General features: G+C 51.2%; 1 protein-coding gene across 5 annotated transcripts in view; it reads left to right on the top strand.

The window, feature by feature from the left end:
• The first annotated feature begins 263 nt into the window (after positions 1–263).
• NFASC (neurofascin) overlaps positions 264–21858 on the top strand; it is an 80840-nt gene continuing 59245 nt past the window's right edge. For all 5 annotated transcript variants that reach the window (XR_009275656.1, XM_058819482.1, XM_058819481.1 and 2 more), the window contains exons 1-4: positions 264–419; positions 19361–19552; positions 21102–21207; positions 21412–21608. Coding sequence is in view for 4 of the 5 variants with exons in the window: in XM_058819482.1 (XP_058675465.1) it covers positions 19459–19552; positions 21102–21207; positions 21412–21608 (397 nt within the window). In the remaining variant the exon portion in view is untranslated. The remainder of the gene's footprint in view (positions 420–19360; positions 19553–21101; positions 21208–21411; positions 21609–21858) is intronic.

Raw genomic sequence — 21858 nt, 5'->3', positions numbered from 1 at the left:
TTGCCCAAAATCGGCATTTCTGTCCCTGGATTGCGTGCGGGGTTTTGGGAGGGGTCAGCTCTTCGGGGTGACCCAAACTCCTCCTTTCCTTGCCCAAAATTCGCATTTCTGTCCCCGGATTGCGCCTCCAGCCTTGGGAGGGCTCAGCCCCGCGCTGAGCGCCTGCGGCTGCTCATTAAGGGCGCCGCTAATGAGCTCCTCCCCCTGCCCTGCCCCCTCCCCTCCTGCCCGTGCCTTCCTCCCTCCTTTCCCTGCCTCCTCCTCCTCCTCCTCCTCCTGCCGCTGCCGCCGCTGCCGGGCCGCGCTCGCTCTCCGCCCGCTCGGGAGCGCGCAGTGCGGCGCGGCCGCGCCCGGGAGCGCGCAGTGCGGCGCACCGAGCCCGCACCGAGCCCCGGCTGCGGCCACCTCAGCTCCTCTGGGTAAGGACAAACCGGGATGGGGACGCGCCAGGATGCGGGAATCTCTCGGGGGATGCTCGGGGATGCGCACGGAGGGGGATCGGCGCATCCTCAGCGCGGATTTGGGGTCCTAAAGCTCCTCGGTGACCCCCAGAACCTGCCGGTTTTTGCTGTCAGGACCCCGGGAGGGGGGAGCTGGGGCATGTGATGGGATTTTGGCTCTTACGTCACGGCTCCGTGTCCCTGCGTGTGACAAAACCCCGCGGTGGCAGTGCGGGGGCACGGGGAGCGCAGCCCGGGTGGGGACCTTGGGGTGACAGCGCAACTTTGGGGCGCCGAGAGCAGGAGGGGAGGGTGGATTGCTCTGCGGGGGACTCGCCCCGCTCCTTCCCTATCGCCTTCCCTCCGGAAGAACATCCTGGGCCGGAAAAATCCATCGGGAAAACGCACCTGGGCTTGGGATGGGCCCCGGCGGCGAGCGGTGAGTGGCGGCCGCGGGATCCGCATCCTCCCGCAGCCGCTGCCGGGGATCGATCTCCATCGGGAAGAGCGGGGAAAGTGCTGAATCATTGGGATCCCGGCTCTCCACGGCCGCGAGGAGATCGGGAATGGGGTGAGGAGGGCGAGGAGGGAGCGCTGGGGCCTGGGGGAGAGGGATGGTTGGGATGGAGCGGGGATGGAGAGGGGTCCTCCCTTTTCCATGGCCTCGGGTGCTCCGTGGAGGGCAGGGAGCGGGGAAAACGCACATTCGCCCCCAGGGGAGGTTTGGGTGAGAAAACGGAGGTTTTGCCCACAAAATCTCATCCCTGCTAAAACCGGTGCGTCTGGCTCGGGTGGGTTTTGCTTTTCCCTTTGGAGTGCTGCCTCTGGGCTCCTTGCTCAAGGTCAGCTCCCTGGCACGGCTCAGGAGCACTCCCCAAAGTCACCGCGGGCCGTTCCCGGCCGGCTCCCGGCCGAGGGGCAGTGCCGGGGATGCGGGAATTGCGGGCAAAGCTGGAATTCTGACATGCCCAGCAGAGGCCCGGCTGCTTTAAGATGGATCCTGTGGCGCTGTGGTGTTTCCGGGGTGCTCCTGGCAGCTGCCGAGGACAAAAGCAGGAATCCTGTGACTTTTCCAGGGATGCTGACTCCTTTCTTTCCTGGAAAACCTCCCCCTTCTTTGGCAGACACCGAGGGGGTGCTTTGTTCCAAGAAAACTTTGCTTTCTCTCCTGAAAGAAAACTCAAATTTGGCTTTTTTTTTTTTTTGCTCGATTTCTGATTTTAATTTTGCTGTTTCCCAGTTCAGGGCTGGGCCTTTGCTGCTTTTCCCATCTTTTCTGTGTGGTTGTAACGTGAATCCAACATAAATAATGCATGGAAAAGCGCTGGGCTGGCAGGCAGGAGTTGTTTGGTTGGAAAAGTGACTTTGTTTACAGGAGTTGGGACCTGGGCCTTGTTTTGTGTTAATTCTGGCCTTAACAAAGCTCCATCCTCATCCTCATCCCAAGGGATTTGGTTTAAACCCAGCCCAATCCAATCATCCCTTCTCCCAGCTGATGATTAAATGGGGAATATCCCAAGTTTTCCAAATTAATTGTTCAGGGTTTGTTTTCCTCTCATTCTCTCCAGGGGCTTTTGGGGGGAATAAAATCCCCCAAAATCTGCTGGAAAAACTCCACCACAAAGGGTCCCAAAATGGAGGAAATATTGAATAATAATGGGAAAAATGAGGGTTTTTCCCCATGTTTTTGCTCCTGGCAGGTGGTTGGGATACTCTGAGTAGGATACTCATGAGATACTCCTGGGTGTAGAGGGGTGGTACCCTCAAATCTCAGGGATGAGCTGGGATGGGATTGGGATCAGGTGTGAAGCACAAAGTGAGTTAGGAGCAGAAGGGGAATGGGAATCTGGGAATGAAAATGGGAATTTGGGAATGAGAATCGGGGAATTCCATCCCAAGGAACTCTTGGAGGCTCCCAGGATTGTGAGGAAAGGGATGAACATAGGCAGCAGGAAAAGGGAATTTTTTTGGTGTTACCTTTGGTGGGAAAAGGGGGAATAAATGGATTTAAGGGAGTTTGGCTTCTCACTGGAGCCATTGTGAATCCCAGTGCTCCATCCCAGCCGGGGTGACCTTGGGAAAAGGAATTATCCATAAGGATCATGGTCCTGGATCAGATCCTCCCTCTGTTCCTGCTGAGAAAAATGGGGAAGTTCTGGGGCTCTCCAAAGGAAAATTCCCTGGATAAAAAAGAGTTTTATCCAGAAATTAAGATTATAGCAGGAATGGGGCAATTCTGGGGTGTTCCAAGGAATTATTCCCTAGATAAAGATGAGTTTTATCCAGAAATTCAGAAATTAGCAGGAATGGAGAAGTTCTGGGATGCTCCAAGGAAATATTCTCTGGATAATGACCAGTGGAGCTCACCTGGGCAGGTGAAACTTGGAACTGGAAATTTTGGAATTTGTTGGCTCCATCTGGAGCTTTGGAATTTTTCTGCTCCATCCCGCCCTTGCTCAGGGGAGGAGGAGTCTCCAAGGGAAAAATTTGGGATTTGTTTGAAGAATCTGGGAAAATGGAGCAGCCCCATCCTCAGGACGTTCCTGAGGCTCTGATTTTATCTGGGAGCGCTCGGCAGGAATTTCTGGATTTGTTTTCCACCGTGGGGGTGGATTTTCTGTGGGGTTGTAATTTACTCGTCTGGGAAGCACCAACCTTCTGAATCCCAGAAGAACTTCATTCCCAGGGAGAAAAACCTGGAAGTTCAGGCAGAATTCCTTCATTTCTTTGCTTTCTGGGAGCTGTGGAATTCCCTGTTTTCCACACTTTTTACATGCAGCTGAATTTGGGAGGATTCAAACCCAGTGAGAAAATCAGATTTTCAGATAAAAAAATATCATCTTTTATTTGAATTTAAACAGTAAAACCTGTGAGGAGGCTCCTAAAAAAGGAAAAAACCTCTGGCACTTCCCTTTATTCCTCAGGTTTTGTTTGCCCTTCCCAAAATATTCCTAAACCCTGCCAGGATCCATCCAGGGCTTGGATTCCCTTACAATTTTGTCAGATCTTGTCAGGGAGGTCTGGATTCCTTCCTGCCTCGGAGGGAATTCCTTTCCAACCTCATTTCCCTCATTTTCCGTGTTGTTGAATGACTTCTGCTCCATCTTTTCCATTTTTCCCCCTCTTCCCGAAACCCCTTCATTCCTTTCCGGGCTGTCCAGGATAATTATTGCATAATTCCAGGGATTCCAGCTCAGAATGAACTTGCTGGAAGTTTAAATGTTCCATAATCCCCGTCCCCCTCCCTTTCCCTTTTTTTTTCTCCCCCTTTAATCCCGAGTTGAAAGAAACAGGGCTGGGTTATTACGGATTAAAAAAGAGGAGGATTTATCCCTCGGCTTATCGGGATCACCATTCCCACTTAATGAGATCAGAGGACAAGGATTATCAATGGGGGAAAAAACAGGGATGAGTTGGGGTGGACAGAAATTCCTGACAACGTCTCCTGATGTTCCATCCTGGAATTTTGAGACCCAGCTCTGTTTTCCTCAGGGATGCAATTGGGAGGGAGCATCCAAAGGGCACAGCAGAGAGGGAATAGTGGAGATTTTACCGCAAAATGAGAATTTGGGGGTTTTTTTCCTTGCATTCCTCTGCCTGCGAGCCTTAAGCAAGAGGTTGGCGCGTTCCCAGCTTGCTGGGAGTGCAATTGGAGCTTTGAGCAATCCAGGCTTGGGAAGAGCTGATGAATCCCTGTCCTGGATTCTGGGATGCTCCTTTCCCACCTCTGGAAGCAAACCTGGAGATCACGAGGAGTGGGAGAGCAGGAGCAGAACCCCCGGGGTTGGAGCAAGGTGAAGCCGGAGGTTCATCACAATTCCTGGCAGGGTTTTCCATCTCTTTCTGCCTCCTTGGCAGCGGAATTTTGCTCTCATCTTTGGATCTCATCTTGGAATTTTGAGACCCAGCTCTGTTTTCCTCAGGGATGCAACCAGGAGGAAGCATCCAAAGGGCACAGCAGAGAGGGAATAGTGGAGATTTTCCCATAAAATGAGAATTTGGGTTTTTTTTTCCTTGCATTCCTCTGCCTGCGAGCCTTAAGCAAGAGGTTGGCGCATTCCCAGCTTGCTGGGAGTGCAATTGGAGCTTTGAGCAATCCAGGCTTGGGAAGAGCTGATGAATCCCTGTCCTGGATTCTGGGATGCTCCTTTCCCACCTCTGGAAGCAAACCTGGAGATCACGAGGAGTGGGAGAGCAGGAGCAGAACCCCCGGGGTTGGAGCAAGGTGAAGCCGGAGGTTCATCACAATTCCTGGCAGGGTTTTCCATCTCTTTCTGCCTCCTTGGCAGCGGAATTTTGCTCTCATCTTTGGATCTCATCTTGGAATTTTGAGACCCAGCTCTGTTTTCCTCAGGGATGCAACCAGGAGGAAGCATCCAAAGGGCACAGCAGAGAGGGAATAGCGGAGATTTTCCCATAAAATGAGAATTTGGGGTTTTTTTTCCTTGCATTCCTCTGCCTGCGAGCCTTAAGCAAGAGGTTGGCGCGTTCCCAGCTTGCTGGGAGTGCAATTGGAGCTTTGAGCAATCCAGGCTTGGGAAGAGCTGATGAATCCCTGTCCTGGATTCTGGGATGCTCCTTTCCCACCTCTGGAAGCAAACCTGGAGATCACGAGGAGTGGGAGAGCAGGAGCAGAACCCCCGGGGTTGGAGCAAGGTGAAGCCGGAGGTTCATCGCAATTCCTGGCAGGTTTTCCATCTCTTTCTGCCTCCTTGGCAGCGGAATTTTGCTCCTTTTCCCAGGGACAGTCAGAATCTGATCCTGCGGCTCTGTCAGCCTGAATCCCAAATTCCTCCTGAAATTTCCTGGCATGGACAGGCCGGGCTGGCAGCTCCAAGTGGGAGCTGGGAGGGCGGGAAGGTTCTGCTTGGATCTGTGGAAAATGCACCAAAAATTCCATTTTTTTCCCTCTGAATTGTTCCCTTTCCCTGCTTATCCCGAGTTCAAAGAGCTGCAGAATCATGGAGTAATTTGGGTTGGAAAATTAAAGCTCATCCCATTCCACGGGCAGGGACAACTTTCCCTATCCCAGATTGCTCCAAACTGACCTTGGACAATTCCAGGGATGGGGCAGCCACAAATTCCCTGGAAAACCTGGGAATGCCGAGGCCGGTAATGTCCGTGGGTAGGAAAATCCTCCTGGATCCGGCCGCTCTCCAGGGTGCTGAAGCCTCTCGTAGGGATTTGGGAACGGGCACGTCATTCCCCAAGTTCCCTTCTCCCTGCTCCCACTGGAATCCAGGATGAAAAGGGAAAACTGGGATACACTGGAACAACAGAATGCAGGGAATGTGGGAATTCCCCCTTTTCCACCCCTGGTATGGTTTTCAAGCTGGAGTTTGGGTGCTGGGTGGTCTCCACAATTTTAAACCCCACGTGGGTAAAGCCTGGCTCTGCTGGGCTGAGCTGAGGGCTGATCCTGCTCCTGATGGTGGTGACCTCCTGAGGTAATTCCAGCTGGAATTGTTTGGGGATCCGGCTGCCTCTGGGTTTTTTGGGAGCAGGGAACAAGATCCTCTCCCTTTTTGTGCGGCTTTGGGGATTTTTGTTCTCCTGGACAAAGCTCGGCTGCCCATCCTTGTAGGAGCAGATTTATTGGCTATTCCTTTTTAATGGATATTCCCAGCAGCTTTTAATGGATATTTCCAGCAGTTTTTGGTGGATATCCAGAGCAGGTTTTGGTGAATATTTAGAGCACTTTTTTGGGATATTCTCAGCAGATTTTATTGGATATTCCCTGCAGTTTTTGCTGAATATTCAGAGCAAGTTTTGTTGGATATTCACAGTGCTTTTATTGAATATTCCCAATAGTTTTTGGTGGAAATTCAGAGCAGGCTTTGTTGGATATTCAGAGTTTTTTGGATATTCCCAGCAGCTTTTTTTTTTTTATATTACTGACTGTTTTAATTTGATATTCCCTGCAGTTTTTATAGGATATTCCCCCAACCTGTGAGCAGGGAAAGAATCCCAGCCTTCCCTTTTTCCCCGGGTGAAGATCAGCCAGCCCCTCAGGCTCTTCCCAGCCCCTCAGGCTCTTCCCAGGCCTTCAGGCTCTTCCCAACCCCTCAGGCTCTCCCCAATCCCAGACTCTTCCCCTGGGTTTTGTTTGCCCTTCCCAAAGTATTCCCTTGGATTTTAAAACCCACCAAGATCCATCCAGGGCTTGGATTCCTTTACAATCTTTCTCAAATCTTGTCAGGGAGGTCTGGATTCCTTCCTGCCCTGGAGGGAATTCCTTTCCAAACTAATTTCACTCATTTTTGGATGACTTGTGTTCCATCTTTTCCCTTTTTTCCCCCTCTTGCCGAAGCCTTCTCAGCTCTCCAGGATGGTGACACCACCAGCCACTCTGGATTTGCAGACACAGCCCCATTTGTGGGGCCGGGATCGTTCCTTGTGGGATAAAGGCCCCTCTGTGATTCCAGCCGGGGCCGATGGAGTGCGGGGCGCAGGAGAAGATCCCGTCCCTGCTGTCACCTCGGTGGTGTCACATTCCTGAAATCTGGCTTTGACATTCCCAGCAGAGCCGGCCACAAAGGCTCCTTGTTGAGGTCTCCTTTGGGATGGGGCTGAGGCAATCCCAGCTGGGAGCGGGAGGAGGGGAGGGACAGGACGGGGCTTTGTGCCACCCGCACGTGCCAGGACACCCAGGGAGATCCTCTGGTGGCGCTTCCGACAGGCTGAGGGTGGTGGGAACGGTCAGCCTGGAGAAGGGATTGTTGTGTGGGAAGCTGGGATTTGTTTTGTGTGGGGAAACGGGGATTTGGTTTGTGTGAGGATATCAGGATTTATTTTGTGTGGGGATATTGGGATTTGATTCGTGTGGAAACCCAGCGTTTAATTTGTGTGGAAACCTCGGAATTTAATTTGTGCGGATTTCATTGGTGTGGAGACCTCAGGATTTGATTGGTGTGGAGAACTCAGGATGTGAAGGGGTTGCAAGGAAGGAAAAGGGAATCTGCCGCAGGAATTGGGGTGGTGGGACAAGAGGATGGGTTCAGGGAGATTTGGGTGGGAATTTGGGAAAGAATTTTTCCCTGTTATGGTGGGGAGGCCCTGGGATGGAATTCCCAGAGAATCCATGGGTGGCCCATCGCTGGAAGTGGAGATATCAGAATTTGATTTGTGTGGAAACCTCAGGATTTGATTTGTATGGAAACCTCGGGATCTGAAGGTGTTACAAGAGAGGAAAAGGGAACCTGCAGCAGGAATTGGGATGACAAGACAAGAGGATGGGTTCAGGCTGAAAAAGGGGAAAATTGGGTGGAATATTGGGAAGAGTTCTTCCCTGTGAGGGTCGGGAGGCCCTGGGATGGAATGCCCAGAGAATCCATAGGTGGCCCATCCCCAGAGGTGTCCCAAGCCAGGCTGGAGCCACTTGGGATAGTGGAAGGTGTCCCTGTGGTGGCGATGGGGGACCTTAACCTCCCTCCCAACACAAACATTCTGTGATTCCGCCTCAAATCCACTCAAAAAATGGATAAATGGATAATCCCATTTCCTTCTTCCCCTGTACCTGGAAAATTTCAACTCTAACAGAAAATACCTCAAACCCAAACTTCCTATCCAAACCCCCTTAATTCCCAGAAAAGCTGAAATTTGGCCGAATTCATCCACGTATTTTTTTTTACATCCAGCACCAGAACTGCACATTTTAGAGGGCGGATTTTTCCTGAATGTCCTTCAAAACCCAATTCTGCACATCCCAGGCTGCCATTTCCTGCTGACAGCTCCGGGATCCAGCTGCCAGCGCTCCCCAGGGATTTTATTCCTGCCCATCCCAGCAGCTGGGACCAGCCTGGGGATTTTTGGTTGACCTCTTCTGAATCGTGCTGGCCCCGGCGACAGCTGCGAGGCTGAGCTGGCCCCGGCCCAGGACAGCAGGCTGCTCCCCCATGTTTGATTCCAGGAATTCTGGCTTCTTTGTCTCCCTTTTCCAGCGTTTTGGACAGGCCTGGGATTGGGATGGGGGTGGGAATGTTTCCTGGGACTGACACAGCTGAGCTGGAGGGAATTTGGGGTTTTCTAAGTGCTCCTGGCAGGATTTTTGACCCAAATCTCAGATTTGGGAATAGACACTTGGGAATTCCTCTCTGTGAATAGTTCTCACAATTCCTCTCCCAAACCCCAGAGTAAGGTGAAAAACAGGAATATCCAGGAGTATCCAGGGATGAAACCCCCCAGGAAACAAAACAAAACCCTCCTTCCCAAGGGAAAAGCAGTTCCTGCCCTATTGTCCGGTGAAAAGGGGGTGGGAATGGCTGGGATTGATCCCAAACAGCTGCTGGGACGTGGGAGGACAGATGGCTCAATTATGTCCAGAATGGGATGGGCAGTGTGGGGTTTGGGAGGCTTTGGGATCCTTTACCCTGAAAACCTGAGCTGGGAGAGGCTGTGGAGGGGATTTGGGAGATCTTGGGATCCTCTTTGTACTAAAGGAAGGGCTTTGGGAGATTTTGGGATCCCCCTCTCTGCAAATCTGAGCGAGGAGAGGATGTGGAGGGGATTTAGGAGACTTTGGGATCCCTTTCCCACTAAATCTGAGCCGGGAGAAGCCGTGGAAGGGGTTTGGGAGATTTTAGGATTCTTTTTCCACTAAACCAGAGGCGGGAGAAGCCATGGAGGAAGTTTGGGAAGCTTTGGCATCCCTTTCTCACTAAAGGAGGGGCTTTGGGAGATTTTGGGATCCCCCTCCCTGCAAATCTGAGCGAGGAGAGGCTTTGAAGGGGATTTGGGAGATTTTGGGATCCTTTCCCCACTAAATCTGAGCTGGGAGAACCCATGGAGGGGCTTTGGGAGATTTTAGGATTCTTTTTCCACTAAATCTGAGCGAGGACAAGCCATGGAGGAGCTTTGGGAAGCTTTGGCATCCCTTTCCCACTAAGGGAGGGTCTTTGGGAATTTTAGGATTTTATTCCCACCAACCTGAGCCAGGAGAGGCTTTGGAGGGGCCTTTCCCAGGAGATCCCCCAGGTGCAGGTGGATGTGCCAATTTGGGATGTGCCAGTTTGGGATGTGCCAATCCCAAATTGTGCCACCTCGGAGCGCTCCGTGCCACCCTCCTGCTATTTCTGCTCCCGATCTGTGCCACAGCCGGAGCTGTCCTTGGGATGGGGCTCCAGAGGCCATAAAACCCCACGGGATTTGGGATTTGAGCAGCTCTGGGATAATTTTAGCCCCGTGCTCTGCTGGAGGAGAGGGAGGAGCAGGAATGGGGCCCTGGGATGGAGCTGAGCCCTCTGATCCAGGGTGTGCGATTCATCCAGCTGGAATCTCATCCCAAAACCTCATTTCATGGGGTTTTTGTGGGAAAAGGACCCAAAATGTTCCCCTGGGAGCCAGGGGAGGGGGTGGGATGAGGTTTTAAGCAGGGAAAGAGAAAATAGGAATGCAGGAACAGCTGGGAACGCTGGAGGAAGAGGAGCGGGAAGTTCAAGGTGCACCGAGGTGATAATTGGGATTTCTGAAGTGTTAATTGGGATTTCTGGAGGTTTTTGCGATTCAGCTTGGAGTGATCAGCAGGAAAATTCTTCCCTTTATCCCCTTTAATTCTTCCCTTTATTCCCCCTTGTTCTTCCCTTTATTTCCCCCAGGAGAAATTTTTGGGGCATCTCCAGGGTCAGGAGAAATTTCTGGGGACATTTCCACTCCCCAGAGTCAGGAAAGGTCCTGGGGGTGTCTCCAGAATCAGGGATAATCCTGGGGACATCTCCACCCTCCAGGATCAGGAAGAATTCCTGAGGAATTCCAGGAGAGTTCCTCCCAATTCTCCAGGGTCAGGAGAAATTCCTGTGGACACCTCCACTCTCCAGAAAAGATCCTGGGGACACCACCAGGAGATGTCCCAGGGCCAGCACAGCTCCAGCGGCACAGAGCCAGCTCCAAACTGGAAAATCAGGAAGCTGAGGCTTCTCCACGTGGGATTTCCTGGCTCTGGGCACTGGGAAATCCCAAAATCCTTGTGGAGGACCAGCTCAGCACTGGGCAGAGTGATCTGGGTGGGTCTGGGAGGTGCCACCATGGGCACCCTTGGGAATGCTGCTGTTCCCTCCTCCTCCTCTCCCTCATGGAATCATGGAATGGCCAGGACGCCCAGGGCAGGAGCAGATCCTCTCCAAATCCCATTTTCCCTTTGATATCCCAACAGAACATCCCAGGAGCTGCTTTAGAGAATGAAATTAAAACCTGCTCAACCCCGCTCAGATCTTGTCTCCCTTTCATGTTCCCTCTCCCAGAGGCTGGAGCAGCTTTTAATTCCAGCAAATCCAGGGAAAACCAGGAGAAGGAACAAATCCATCGACAGCGATGGGGTTTGATGGTTTCAAATCCTGAGTTTGCTCCTCTCACTGTCCCATCCTTCTCCCTCCCGGCCCCATTCCGATTTTCCAACCATTGGAAATCTCTCTGCCGTGCCCGGTGGGCATCACCCAATCACAGAAAATCTGGGATCAGCCAGCCTGGAATTATCCTGGAGGCTCCTGAGGGTTTAATGAGGCTCAAAGTGGAACCAAAAGGGGTTTGTGGAGGGGGAGGGAGGATTTGGGGGTTCCTGGAGGTGGAGGGATCTGGGATGGGACTCGTTGAAGCCCCAAAACCTCGGGATCAGCTCCTGGAAGCTCCAAATTCTCAGAATCACCCAAAAGAGGGAATTTTGGTGGTGGAGATAAGAAAATTCCCCTTGGCATGATGTTCATTCCATATTGGGATAGGGCAGCTGGAAAACTGGGAATGTTGCTGTGTTCATTCCCAAATATCAGAGTTTGGATTCACCCAGACCGGGAAAAGGTGAAGCCTTGGAAAGAAGCTTGGGAAGTGGGAAAATGGGAATTCTTGCCCCAAAAGGGCTCGGAGCTGGCACTGGGACACCTCCTCCTCCCTGCCTTCCCTACTCCCAGCCGTTTAATCAGGAAAATGGGAATTGCATATTAATGAGATGCTAATGAAGCCGTGGATGGGATCGGGCGAATCCTCATTTAAAGCCACAAAGCGGAGCTTTGTTTTTAAGGCGGGTTTATCACTGCTGGGCCTGCCTGATTAGTCCTAATCTCCCGCTGCTCTCCGTTGGGAAATTCCCGCTTTTATTCTTTGGGAAGTCTCTCCCGAAGTTCCTGCACCACCCTCCAGGGAAATCCCGGACAATTATCCCAACAAAGATTCTTCTCCCCACTTCCTCCTTCCCCCATCTATTCCCGAATTTCTGGATACCCAGCAAGGCTTCGTCTGGATTTTTAATTTTATTTTTAGTGTAATTCCCTCTTTTCCCCCACTGGGGTTGGCTCTTTCCCAGCTGGAAAATCCCAGGATGAGCAATGATGGTGCAGGAGGTTGGGAAATGCGGATCCCTGTGATCCACTCCCCAGTTCCTCTGGAATTTTCTTGCTGTGAAAGGGAACTGCCACCACTGCAGAGGCGAAAACCCCAAAAATTCCAAGCTGGAATATCGGTGGAATAGTCAGAAATTCGTGGCTGGGAATTCTCAGCGCTGGGGATGTCTCTGCTCTGCTTTTCCCCAGGGCTGGGAACAAAAGGAAGCTGCATCTGGGAACAAAACGCTCTGGGAACGTGTCACCCGCTGGGGACACGGGGACAGGCCCAGGCTGGCACTCGGGCACGGGGAGGGCACAGAGTGGGCAGTGTCCTGTGCCCCATTGTTCCCGAGGGAAAAGGCTGGGAAAGAAGGGAAGGACGGAGAAAGTCGGAATTACGGATCAGGGCTGTGGAGCCTCGGCGCTTCTCCAGGATGGAGGGGTTGGGAAAAGCCAGGGGAGGACATGGAGAGGAAAAAGGGTATTTTTTGGGGGGTGTGGTGCTCAGGGAGTCGTCAGGATCTGGGAAATTTTAGGGGGAAATGGGGATTTTTTGGGATGTGGGGAGCTCAGGTAGTCCTTCTTGGAATGTGGGAAATTTTATGGAGAAACAGGGATTTTTTTTGGGATGTGGAGATTTCAGGGTGTCCTTCCTGGGATATGGAAAATCTTAGGGGTAAATGGGGATTTTTTGGGATATGGGGAGCTCAGGATGTCCTTCCCGGGATGTGGGAAATCTTTGAGTTTGGGATAGAGAGAGGGAGAAGCTCAACCTGAGCTTTGAAGGGGGAAAAATGGGAGAGGGAATGGGAGGAATTCCCTGCCCTTGGAATAATCTGTGACAAGGTGGAGATTTCCTGTAAATCCTTGGATTTCTGACATTTTTTGGGATAAAGAGAGGGAAAATTGTGCTGGACATGGGAGAGGGAAAGGGAAATGACTCCCTGCCCTAGGAGGATGAGGAAGAGGAGGTGGAATAAATCAAATCCTTGGAGATTGTGGGATCTGCCCCACTGTGGGATGGGGACATTCCGGTGCAGTGGCAAGCGCACGGGAAAAGGTTTGGAGCTCCCTGCAGCCTCCAGGAATTGTAGGGAAGTGGGATTTTTGGAATGGGGGTAATTCCAGAGCTGGGGTGCCCCTCCAAGGGCAGGGATGGAGCAGTGGGAAGAACAGGCAGGAAGTTTGGGAATTCTGAGCTGGAGCTGATGGAGCAGAATTCCCTTGGGAACAAGGAATCAGCACCCAGGAATGGGACAATTCCAGGACTATTTAAAGCCAGGCTTTGCCTGCTCTGCTTTCCCAAATTCCCCTCCTGCTCAGATGCTCTGAGCCCAGAGGCTCTGGAAAACCAGAGGAGTGGGAGCAGGGCTGGGATCACCAAGGGTTCCTCCAGGAAGATTTTCCTCCTAATTAAGCTCAACAATAACAACAACAAAAAGGAATTTTTCCCTTTTTAATAATAAATCAGGAGCGTTTTCCCGATGGGAGCACTGAGCCTTTTCCCACCAGCTTCCAGAGGGTCTGCTCCGAGCTCTCTCTCATTCCTCATGAATAATTTTCCGGATTCCTCCCCTGTCCTGCATGGATTGGCGTTGCCATGGCCACCGGGGAGGGATGCAATCCTGAGGGATGCGGGAGAGCGGCAGGAAAAGGGTTGGGAAAATGGGAAAATCCCAAAAAGGGGTCTGGCATCCTGCAGGGATGCTCCAGATAATCCCGCTCCCAGTTTTTTGTGGGATTCCCTGACGTCCTAAAGGGGTTTTGTGCCTGGATTTTGTGGGATTCATCCATCCCAAATGGAAATTCTGGTTTTCCCACGCTCTGAGCACTTGTTCCGAATTGAGCTTGGAAACAGGGAGAGAAATCCTTCCCAAAGCCATGTGAGGGAGATTCCCAATTTTCCACATCACCTCAGCCAAGGTGGAACACGCTCCACATTCCCATATTGTCCGGGGAAAAACTTGGGATGCTTTTTCTGGGACAGATCGTGCCCGGATCCTGTGCCTGAGGTGTGCCAGAGGTGGGATCCTTCCTCCTCTCCTGAATTTTCCATGGAAAACCCTCCCAGTGTTTTACCAAAGTTGAATTCTAGCTCCAATTCCGATGTGCAGAATTCAAGGAATTTGCTGATCCAACCCTCAGTCCCAATTCCTGCTCTTTGTTTCACTCAGCTCCGGGGTTTTAATGGATTTTCACGCTTATCCCATTGAATATTCCCAGCAGGAAACTTTGGTGGATTGGAGATGAGGTGGGAGGAGTTAAATATTGAAATTTCCCTTTCCTTTGTTTTTTTCCCTCGACTTTAAATTCCTTGATTTTCCTGCGGATTTTCCCTCCCGCTTCCAGTGGTGTCAGCAAGGGGAGATTTGTGTTTCCGAAGATTTGCAGGACACAGATTCCACCTTTTCCAGGGATTTTGGAAAGTTTTGGCAGATAAAAATCCTCACTTCATTCATCCCTGGCTCAATCCATCCTTCGACGTTTTCCAAGGAAACCCTAAATTCCAACCCGACTTTTTAATTCCCCAAAATCCCTTTTATTTTTATGGAATTTTTAACCACGGCATCCCCGGGCTCCCTCCTGAGCTGGCTTTGTGCCAGCTTCATTATCCCAGAGCCAAAAGCTTCTCCCAATTAATTTATTCCCATTCCGGAGGCAGCTCCGGCGGCAGATGGAGAGGTGGTGACACCGGGATTTGATGATTGAGTGACAAAGGGTGACAATCCCATGGAAAGTGACGGGAAAAGTTGTGAGAAATGCCAGGGAATGGTGAGAAAAATTACAGAATGGTGGGAAATAGCAGGGAAGGGTGTTGCCCTCCTTGGGGAATGAATAAATTTGAAATTTCGTCGCGTTCCTGTGGAAAATGTCCTGGAGGGTTGTCGTAATTTCTGGGAAAAGAAGTGAGAAAGGGATCACCAAAACCTGCCAGGAATGGTGGGACACCCCTGGAGCATCAGCTTTGGGTCACCAGGTGGGTTTTTTGGGAATGAGCTTCATGGAAATGTCCGAGGCCAGATCAGTTCCCACTGGGATCAGTCAATTTCCACTGGGATAAATCAGTTCCCATTGGGATGAATCAGTTCCCAGTGGGATCAGTTGGTTCCTGCTGAGATAAATCAGTTCCCACTGGGATCAGTTAGTTCCTACTGGGATCACTCAGTTCCCATTGGGATGAATCAGTTCCCAGTGGGATCAGTTGGTTCCTACTGGGATCACTCAGTTCCCAGTGGGATAAATCAGTTCCCAGTGGGATCAGTTGGTTCCTACTGGGATCACTCAGTTCCCATTGGGATGAATCAGTTCCCAGTGGGATCAGTTGGTTCCTACTGGGATCACTCAGTTCCCAGTGGGATAAATCAGTTCCCAGTGGGATCAGTTGGTTCCTACTGGGATCACTCAGTTCCTACTGGGATCACTCAGTTCCCATTGGGATGAATCAGTTCCCAGTGGGATCAGTTGGTTCCTACTGGGATCACTCAGTTCCCACTGGGATAAATCAGCTCCCACTAGGATCATTCAGTTCCTACTGGGATGAATCAGTTCCCACTGGGATCAGTTGGTTCCCACTGCGAATCCCACTGGGATCAGTCAACTCCCACTGGGAATCTTATGGGGATCACTCAGTTCTCACTGGGATAAATCATTTCTCGCTGGGATCACTCGGTTCCCGCTGGAATCACTCGGTTCCCACTGGGATCGCTCAGTTCCTGCTGGGATCGCTCAGTTCCTGCTGGGATCACTCAGTTCCCCCTGGGATAATTCGTTTCCTACTGGGATCGGCCGTGCCTGATGCCCTTGGCAGGATGGAGGGGGGTCTGGGATCCCACGATGGGATCAGGATCTGCTGTTCCTGTGTCGGAGGGTTCCTCTCACACAGGAGAAGAATTCCAAGGGTCCCAGCTTCCCTGGGTGGATTTTCCCATGGGAACAGACGTCCCTGGCACAGATGAGCTGTGGGTTGTGTCCAGCAGGGAAGGGAATTCCAGCCAAACCCTCTCCCAGCTCCGTGTGATCGGAAAAACGTGGAGTTTTCCTCTCTCTGAGTGTTGTATCCATCATTTTATTCACAAAACCATGGAGCATCCTGAGTGGGAAAGGACTCCCGGGGACCCCAAAAATCCCAAACATTCCCATCCTTGGAGAGGCTCAGGCTGCTCCAAGCCCAGGTGCAGAATCCGGCAGCAGGAGCGGAGGTGGGACCCGAGAATCTTTTCCAGAGGCTCCGGATCCATCCCAGGGCTGTTTTCCCACCTGATTTAACCCTTGGCTGATCCCAGGGCCAGATGCCACCAGGGAGGGGTGGGCTGGGGACACTCTGGGGACAGGCACAGACCGTGTCCCCGCGTGCCACCAGCTCCGGGGGTTTTCTGGGAGCAGCGTGGGATGGATGGCCCTGGAAAGGAGGTGACAATGGCACAGCGTCACCTCCACCTGTCCTGAGCTGCCAGGGGGGTTGGGATGGGATTTGCTGGGATGGGATTTATTGGGATGGGATTTATTGGGATTTTCTGCTCCATCAGGAACAGGACAAGGAGACTGGAGTGTCCCTGAGTCACCACCCCATAGATTCTTTGGGATTTTCTGTTGGGATTCCTGGGAAAATGGTGCTGGAGCAGCCTCAGTGCCCCCCAGCATTTTACAGCTTGTTTATCGGTTCTGCTGACTTATGGGGTGTTGTTTTAAAGATTAATTGTTTAAAGGTAAAAAAAAATAATTGTTTAAAGGATTTATTGGGATGGGATTTGCTGGGATGGGATTTGCTGCTCCATTGGGAACGGGACAAGGGGACTGGAGTGTCCCTGAGTCACCACCCCACAGATTCTTTGGGATTTTCTGTTGGGATTCCTGGGAAAATGGTGCTGGAGCAGCCTCAGTGCCCCCCAGTTTTTTACAGCTTGTTTGTGTGTTCTGTTGACTTATGGGGTTTTGTTGTAAAGATTAATTATTTAAAGATAAAAAACAGGTTTTTATCTTTTTTTTTTTTTTTTTATACCATGACACCAACCCAAGGGGATTTTCTGCCAGTGGCAAAGCTGCTCCGTGCTCCTCAATCAGCTTTAATGAAGCAATAAACAAAGCTGCCGGAATGTTCCCAGGGAACAACAATTCCCAAAGTTTAACTGTTCCTCCTGCAGCCATAAATCGGGATAAACTGGGATAAAAATCCAACTGCTGCTGGGAGCATCCTGCTGGTCCTAACGAGCGGATTAAATCAAATCCCTCACTGTTTAATTTTGTTGAATTCCAAGCCCAGGTTCCCTTTGCTTCCCATTTCCTGCTCTGGGAGCTGGGGGTGTTTTCCTGGAGCAGGAATGTAAGGAAGGGATTTTTCCCATTGTTTTCCCAAAAAATCTCATTTTAAGAAATGGGAATAAATGAATTCCAGTCCGTCCTCAGAGTGGTTTGTGCACCCAGTGGATCCCAGGGGACATGGGGACATTCCAGGTGCTGTTTGTAGGGATTTTGGGAATTCTGACAAGGAGATGACTTTGAGGCAGATTTCCTGCAGGGGGTCCGTGTCCTGGCCTGTGCCGGAGTGGGATCTCCTGGGAATTTCTGCAGGAAGAGGAGCTGTTCCTGTGGGTTGTTGTTTCAGATCCTGGAGGGAGAAAAAAAGATAATTCCATGGAATTCTGAGAAGCAGAGCAGGGCTCAGCTTGTCCTGCTGGTGAGGGACCAACCCCAATCTTTCCCTCTCTGTGCCTCCCTTTGGGATGTAGAGATGAGCCTGATGGATTTTTCCTGCTTTTTGGGCTGGTCTCAGATCCTTTATATGCCAGAAAAATGCCGGGAAAATGCTGATTTTTGGGAAAAGCTTCTCCCCTGCTTTTGCCCTGTCTCCAGCACCCCGAGTTCAGAATGTCCCTGCTCCCTGTGGCAGCTCCAGCCTCTGTGTGACAGGAGAATTCCCCGTTCCCGGCGGGAGCAGCGGGGACAATGCGGGGCTGTGTTCTCCAGGAGCCACCTACACGCGCAGGAATTGTTCCCGTGGATTGTTCCCAGGGATTGTTCCCTCTGCCCACATCTGCTCCGGACAAAGGGGCCCTGGAGGAGCCTGGAGGAGCCTGGAGGAGCCTGGAGGAGCCTGGCATTTTCTAGGGGATGAATTCCCTGTGTGGTTTTCCCAGCCAGCTCGGCTCCATGCAATCCTAAGGATCATCCTGTATCATCCAGCAGGGGCATTCCTGCAGGATTCTGTTCACGCCACAGATTCTGTGTTGCTTTTACAGCTCAGAAATTGTCTGGAATTTCGTTTCTTCCTGATATTCCTTTATTTTTGTAGTGGGGCCTAGAGGGATTTGTAGGGAGAAGCTGCCCTTGGATCTCTGGAATTGCCCAATGCCCAGCTGGAGCAATCTGGGATAGGGGAAGGTGCGCCTGTTCTTGGGATTAGCTTTAAATTCCCTTCCCAACCATTCCAGGATTCCATATTTCCCATCAGAGCTTGGGCTCAGCCCTTTTCTATTCCCGTATTTACAAATATCCCCCAGGAATCTGTTCCTCCTTCCCTCTCAGCTATTCCGCACCCCCCAATCCAAGGAAAACAAGAAATTCCTCACTTTTCAGCCCCAAACTCTTCCTATTTAGACCCTTTTAAACCCTCTCTGCTTCCCTCCCCTAAAATATCCCTATTTGAAATGGATTTAGAGCTTTTTGTTGTCTTTTTGGGGTCTGCATTTGTTACCAGAGGGATTAAAGGTGTCTGGGTGGAAAATCCTGGGAGCTTGGATGGGATCTTGTCACTGTTGAGTAAGAAACGACACAGACTCACCACAAGGATGGTTTGGACAGCATAACACAACTTTTCTTCAGATTCCCCATTTTTTTATACATTCTTCCCCTACAGATAGACCCGATTTCTCAATTAATCAATGCATTTCACCTGATTGGCTCATTAACAAAGCGCCTTTCTTCTAAACAATTTTTGAGAAAAACAGGAAAACAGAGAGTAGGAAAACAATACCTGCAGGTTGTTTATCATAAAAATAAGCTATCATTATTTATTTTCAACTCCCTGAAGTCTCAAAAGCCGATTCCGGGAAAACTTATCTGGTTTTCTCACTCTCTGGCCAGGCTGTCACATTCACAACATCTGGTAGCAGCCAGGGGAACATCTGGATCCTGGCTGGGAATGGGATTGTTTGGAGACCAACTGGGAAAAATCCCAATCCTAGAATTCTGCTGGATCAATGTCAGGATTTTTGGGACAACAGCTCCAGACCCCGGAGCTCATCCCGATGCCCTGAGGGGTTGGATATTCCTCAGTGATTTTTACACATAAAATACAATTATTGTTAATTTTTTCAACAGCAAATCCACATTTTATTCAATCCCATGGGCTCCATTTGGATCCTACTGCTCCCAGGAATTTTCTCTTTGTCTCTGGGCGCTCACTCCAGGACAGGAGCCCAAACAACCCCATAAATCCTTCCAGCAGGACAATCCTGGGCTCAGGAGAGCTGTTCCCACGCATTCCCCAAATCCTGGCCACCATTTCTGGCCCCATTCCCACCATTTTTTGGGCGGAAACGCCGCGTTCCCAAAGTTTCCAAAGGGAAAACACCAGGATTGGCTCAGTGATGTGACTCTGGGGTTGTTTTTTTCCAGCTGAGGATCCCTCTGCACGTGCCACCACCCCAGGGGACACCCCAAAGTCACTCCAAGGGACATCCCAAGGTCCTGAGGCCACACAGGGAAGCTCCAAGATGATCCCGAGGAGAGCCCAGGTCACCTGCGCCGGAATTGCCTTCGCCCTCTGCCTCCAGCACCTCGTCAGCGCCATCGAGGTCCCCCTGGACCGTAAGTTTGGGATTTATCCTCTCCCAAAAATTCCTCGCTGGGATGGGGAGGAGGTGGGATGAAGGTGGGAACATCCCAGGTGGATTTTCTCCTCCACAGCTGAGTTTTCTCCTCCACACTTGGATTTTTCTCCTCTGCATTTGAGTTTTCTTCTCCAAATTTGGAATTTCTCCTTGTCAATTGAGTTTTCTCCTCCAAATTTGGGTTTTCTTCTCCAAATTTGGAATTTCTCCTCCACAGTTGGGTTTTCTCCTTGACAATTGAATTTTCTCCTCCACATTTGGGTTTTCTTCTCCAAATTTGGATTTTCTCCTCCACAGTTGGGTTTTCTCCTCCACATTTGGGCTTTCTCCTCCACATTTGGGTTTTCTTCTCCAAATTTGGATTTTCTCCTCCACATTTGGTTTTTCTCCTTGACAATTGAATTTTCTCCTCCACATTTCGGTTTTCTTCTCCAAATTTGGGTTTTCTCCTCCACATTTGGGTTTTCTTCTCCACAATTGGGTTTTCTTCTCCACAATTAGGTTTTCTCCTCCATGATTAGGTTTTCTCCTCCACATTCGGAAGAAAAAGGGTTTTTTGTGTAGGGTTTCCAAGGCCTGCAAAAACTGGATTTACTTTCTGGCTCTGCTGGGAACGGGGTTGGAACAGGTTGAATTAACCTCCTGTCTTTTTCCCTCTATGCTTTCCCTTTGGGAATAACAGCAAATATCCAGAGTGAATGTAAGTGTTCCCTTCCCCAGAACTGCATGAGGGGTCCCTGAGCAGTGGCTGGTGGTGGCACAAGGGGGACATGGCCCCTTCTGAGCCGCTTTTCCTGCATGTCCAGGTTGGGAAAGTCATGGAAAGGCTGGAGCAGCTTGGGAAGAGCTCCCAGCTCTCTGTGCTGTCCCCGGAGCAGGGACTGGGCTGTGTTTGCCATGGAAAAGTTGTTCCTGCAGGGTTTGGGTTTGGAGGAGGGCAGGAACCCCCTCCTGGCTCTTGTTCCAGGCTCTGCCTCACATCCTGATGAGTTGGGAGCATCCCTGGATGCTTGGATCTTCACAGCCTTGGATCTTCTCCCCAGGAGATGGGATCTGCAGTTCGGAGATCAGGGCCAGGTCCTATGCCATCCATGGGGTTCCTGTGTCCCATTTTCCATCCCTGCCCTCCTAAATTCCAGCTCTGAGCTCCTTTGGGCTCATCCTGGGGGGTTGGAATCTCTTCCTTGCACCAGGAATTTCTCAGGATCCCTGACCCAGCCCCTTCTGAGCTGCAGATCCAGGATGAATTGCCACTGGGTTCATCCTGTGGGAACAGGAGGCTGGAACTGGGACATTCCCTTAGGAGACCAAGATACAGAGAGGGAATTGAGGATTTTTGGTAGCTAAAGGACACTGTGATGCTCCAAGAGGTGATGAATTCAGGGAATTCACAGGAATTTCCTCAGGATTCAACCTCCAAATCACACACCCTGCTGGGGGAAGGAGATGAGATCCCAGCAGGAACAGCTGTGGGATGGCACTGAGGGATCTCCCCCGGTTCCTCACGGATTTCCCTTTCCTCGCAGTGCCGCAGCCCCCCACCATCACCAAGCAATCCATCAAGGATTACATCGTGGATCCCAGGGATAACATCTTCATCGAATGCGAAGCCAAAGGCAACCCCGTTCCCATGTGAGTGCATTCCCAGCGCTCATCCCGCTGTCCCTTGTCACTCCAGAACCTCTCCCACCCTCCCTGCCCAGCCCATCCCGCTGTCCCTCACCACTCCAGAGCCGCTCTCACCCTCCCTCCAAATCCATTCCACTGCTGCCCCACCACAGGTAGGGACCTCCCTGGGGACATGGTTCCAAACCCAGCTTTTCCTTGCCGTTCCAGCTTCTCCTGGACGCGGAATGGGAAGTTCTTCAACGTGGCCAAGGATCCCAAGGTGTCCATGAGGAGGAGATCGGGGACTTTGGTCATTGATTTCCACAGTGGGGGCCGGCCCGATGACTACGAGGGCGAGTACCAGTGCTTCGCCAGGAACGACTACGGCACGGCCCTTTCCAGCAAAATCCACCTCCAGGTTTCCAGTGAGTGATTCCAGGGAAGCAGAGCAGGGCCATGGGAGGTTTGGGGGGAATGTCCAGCGCTCAAATGGCTCCAGGTGTGTCCAGGTGTGTCCAGGAGACAGGGAAGAAATGGGGTTGTGGTTGGGAATGGCTCAGGGTGGAAGGGATGGATTTGAGGAATTTGTGGAATTGAGGATAGGGATTTAAGGGTATGGATTTCAGGGATGGATTTGGGGGCATGGAATTGAGGATATGAATTTAGGGGTATGGA

Source organism: Ammospiza caudacuta, chromosome 24, assembly GCF_027887145.1.
Source record: "Ammospiza caudacuta isolate bAmmCau1 chromosome 24, bAmmCau1.pri, whole genome shotgun sequence".
Taxonomy (NCBI): Eukaryota; Metazoa; Chordata; class Aves; order Passeriformes; family Passerellidae; genus Ammospiza; species Ammospiza caudacuta.
This window is presented reverse-complemented; position numbering and strand designations above follow the sequence as displayed.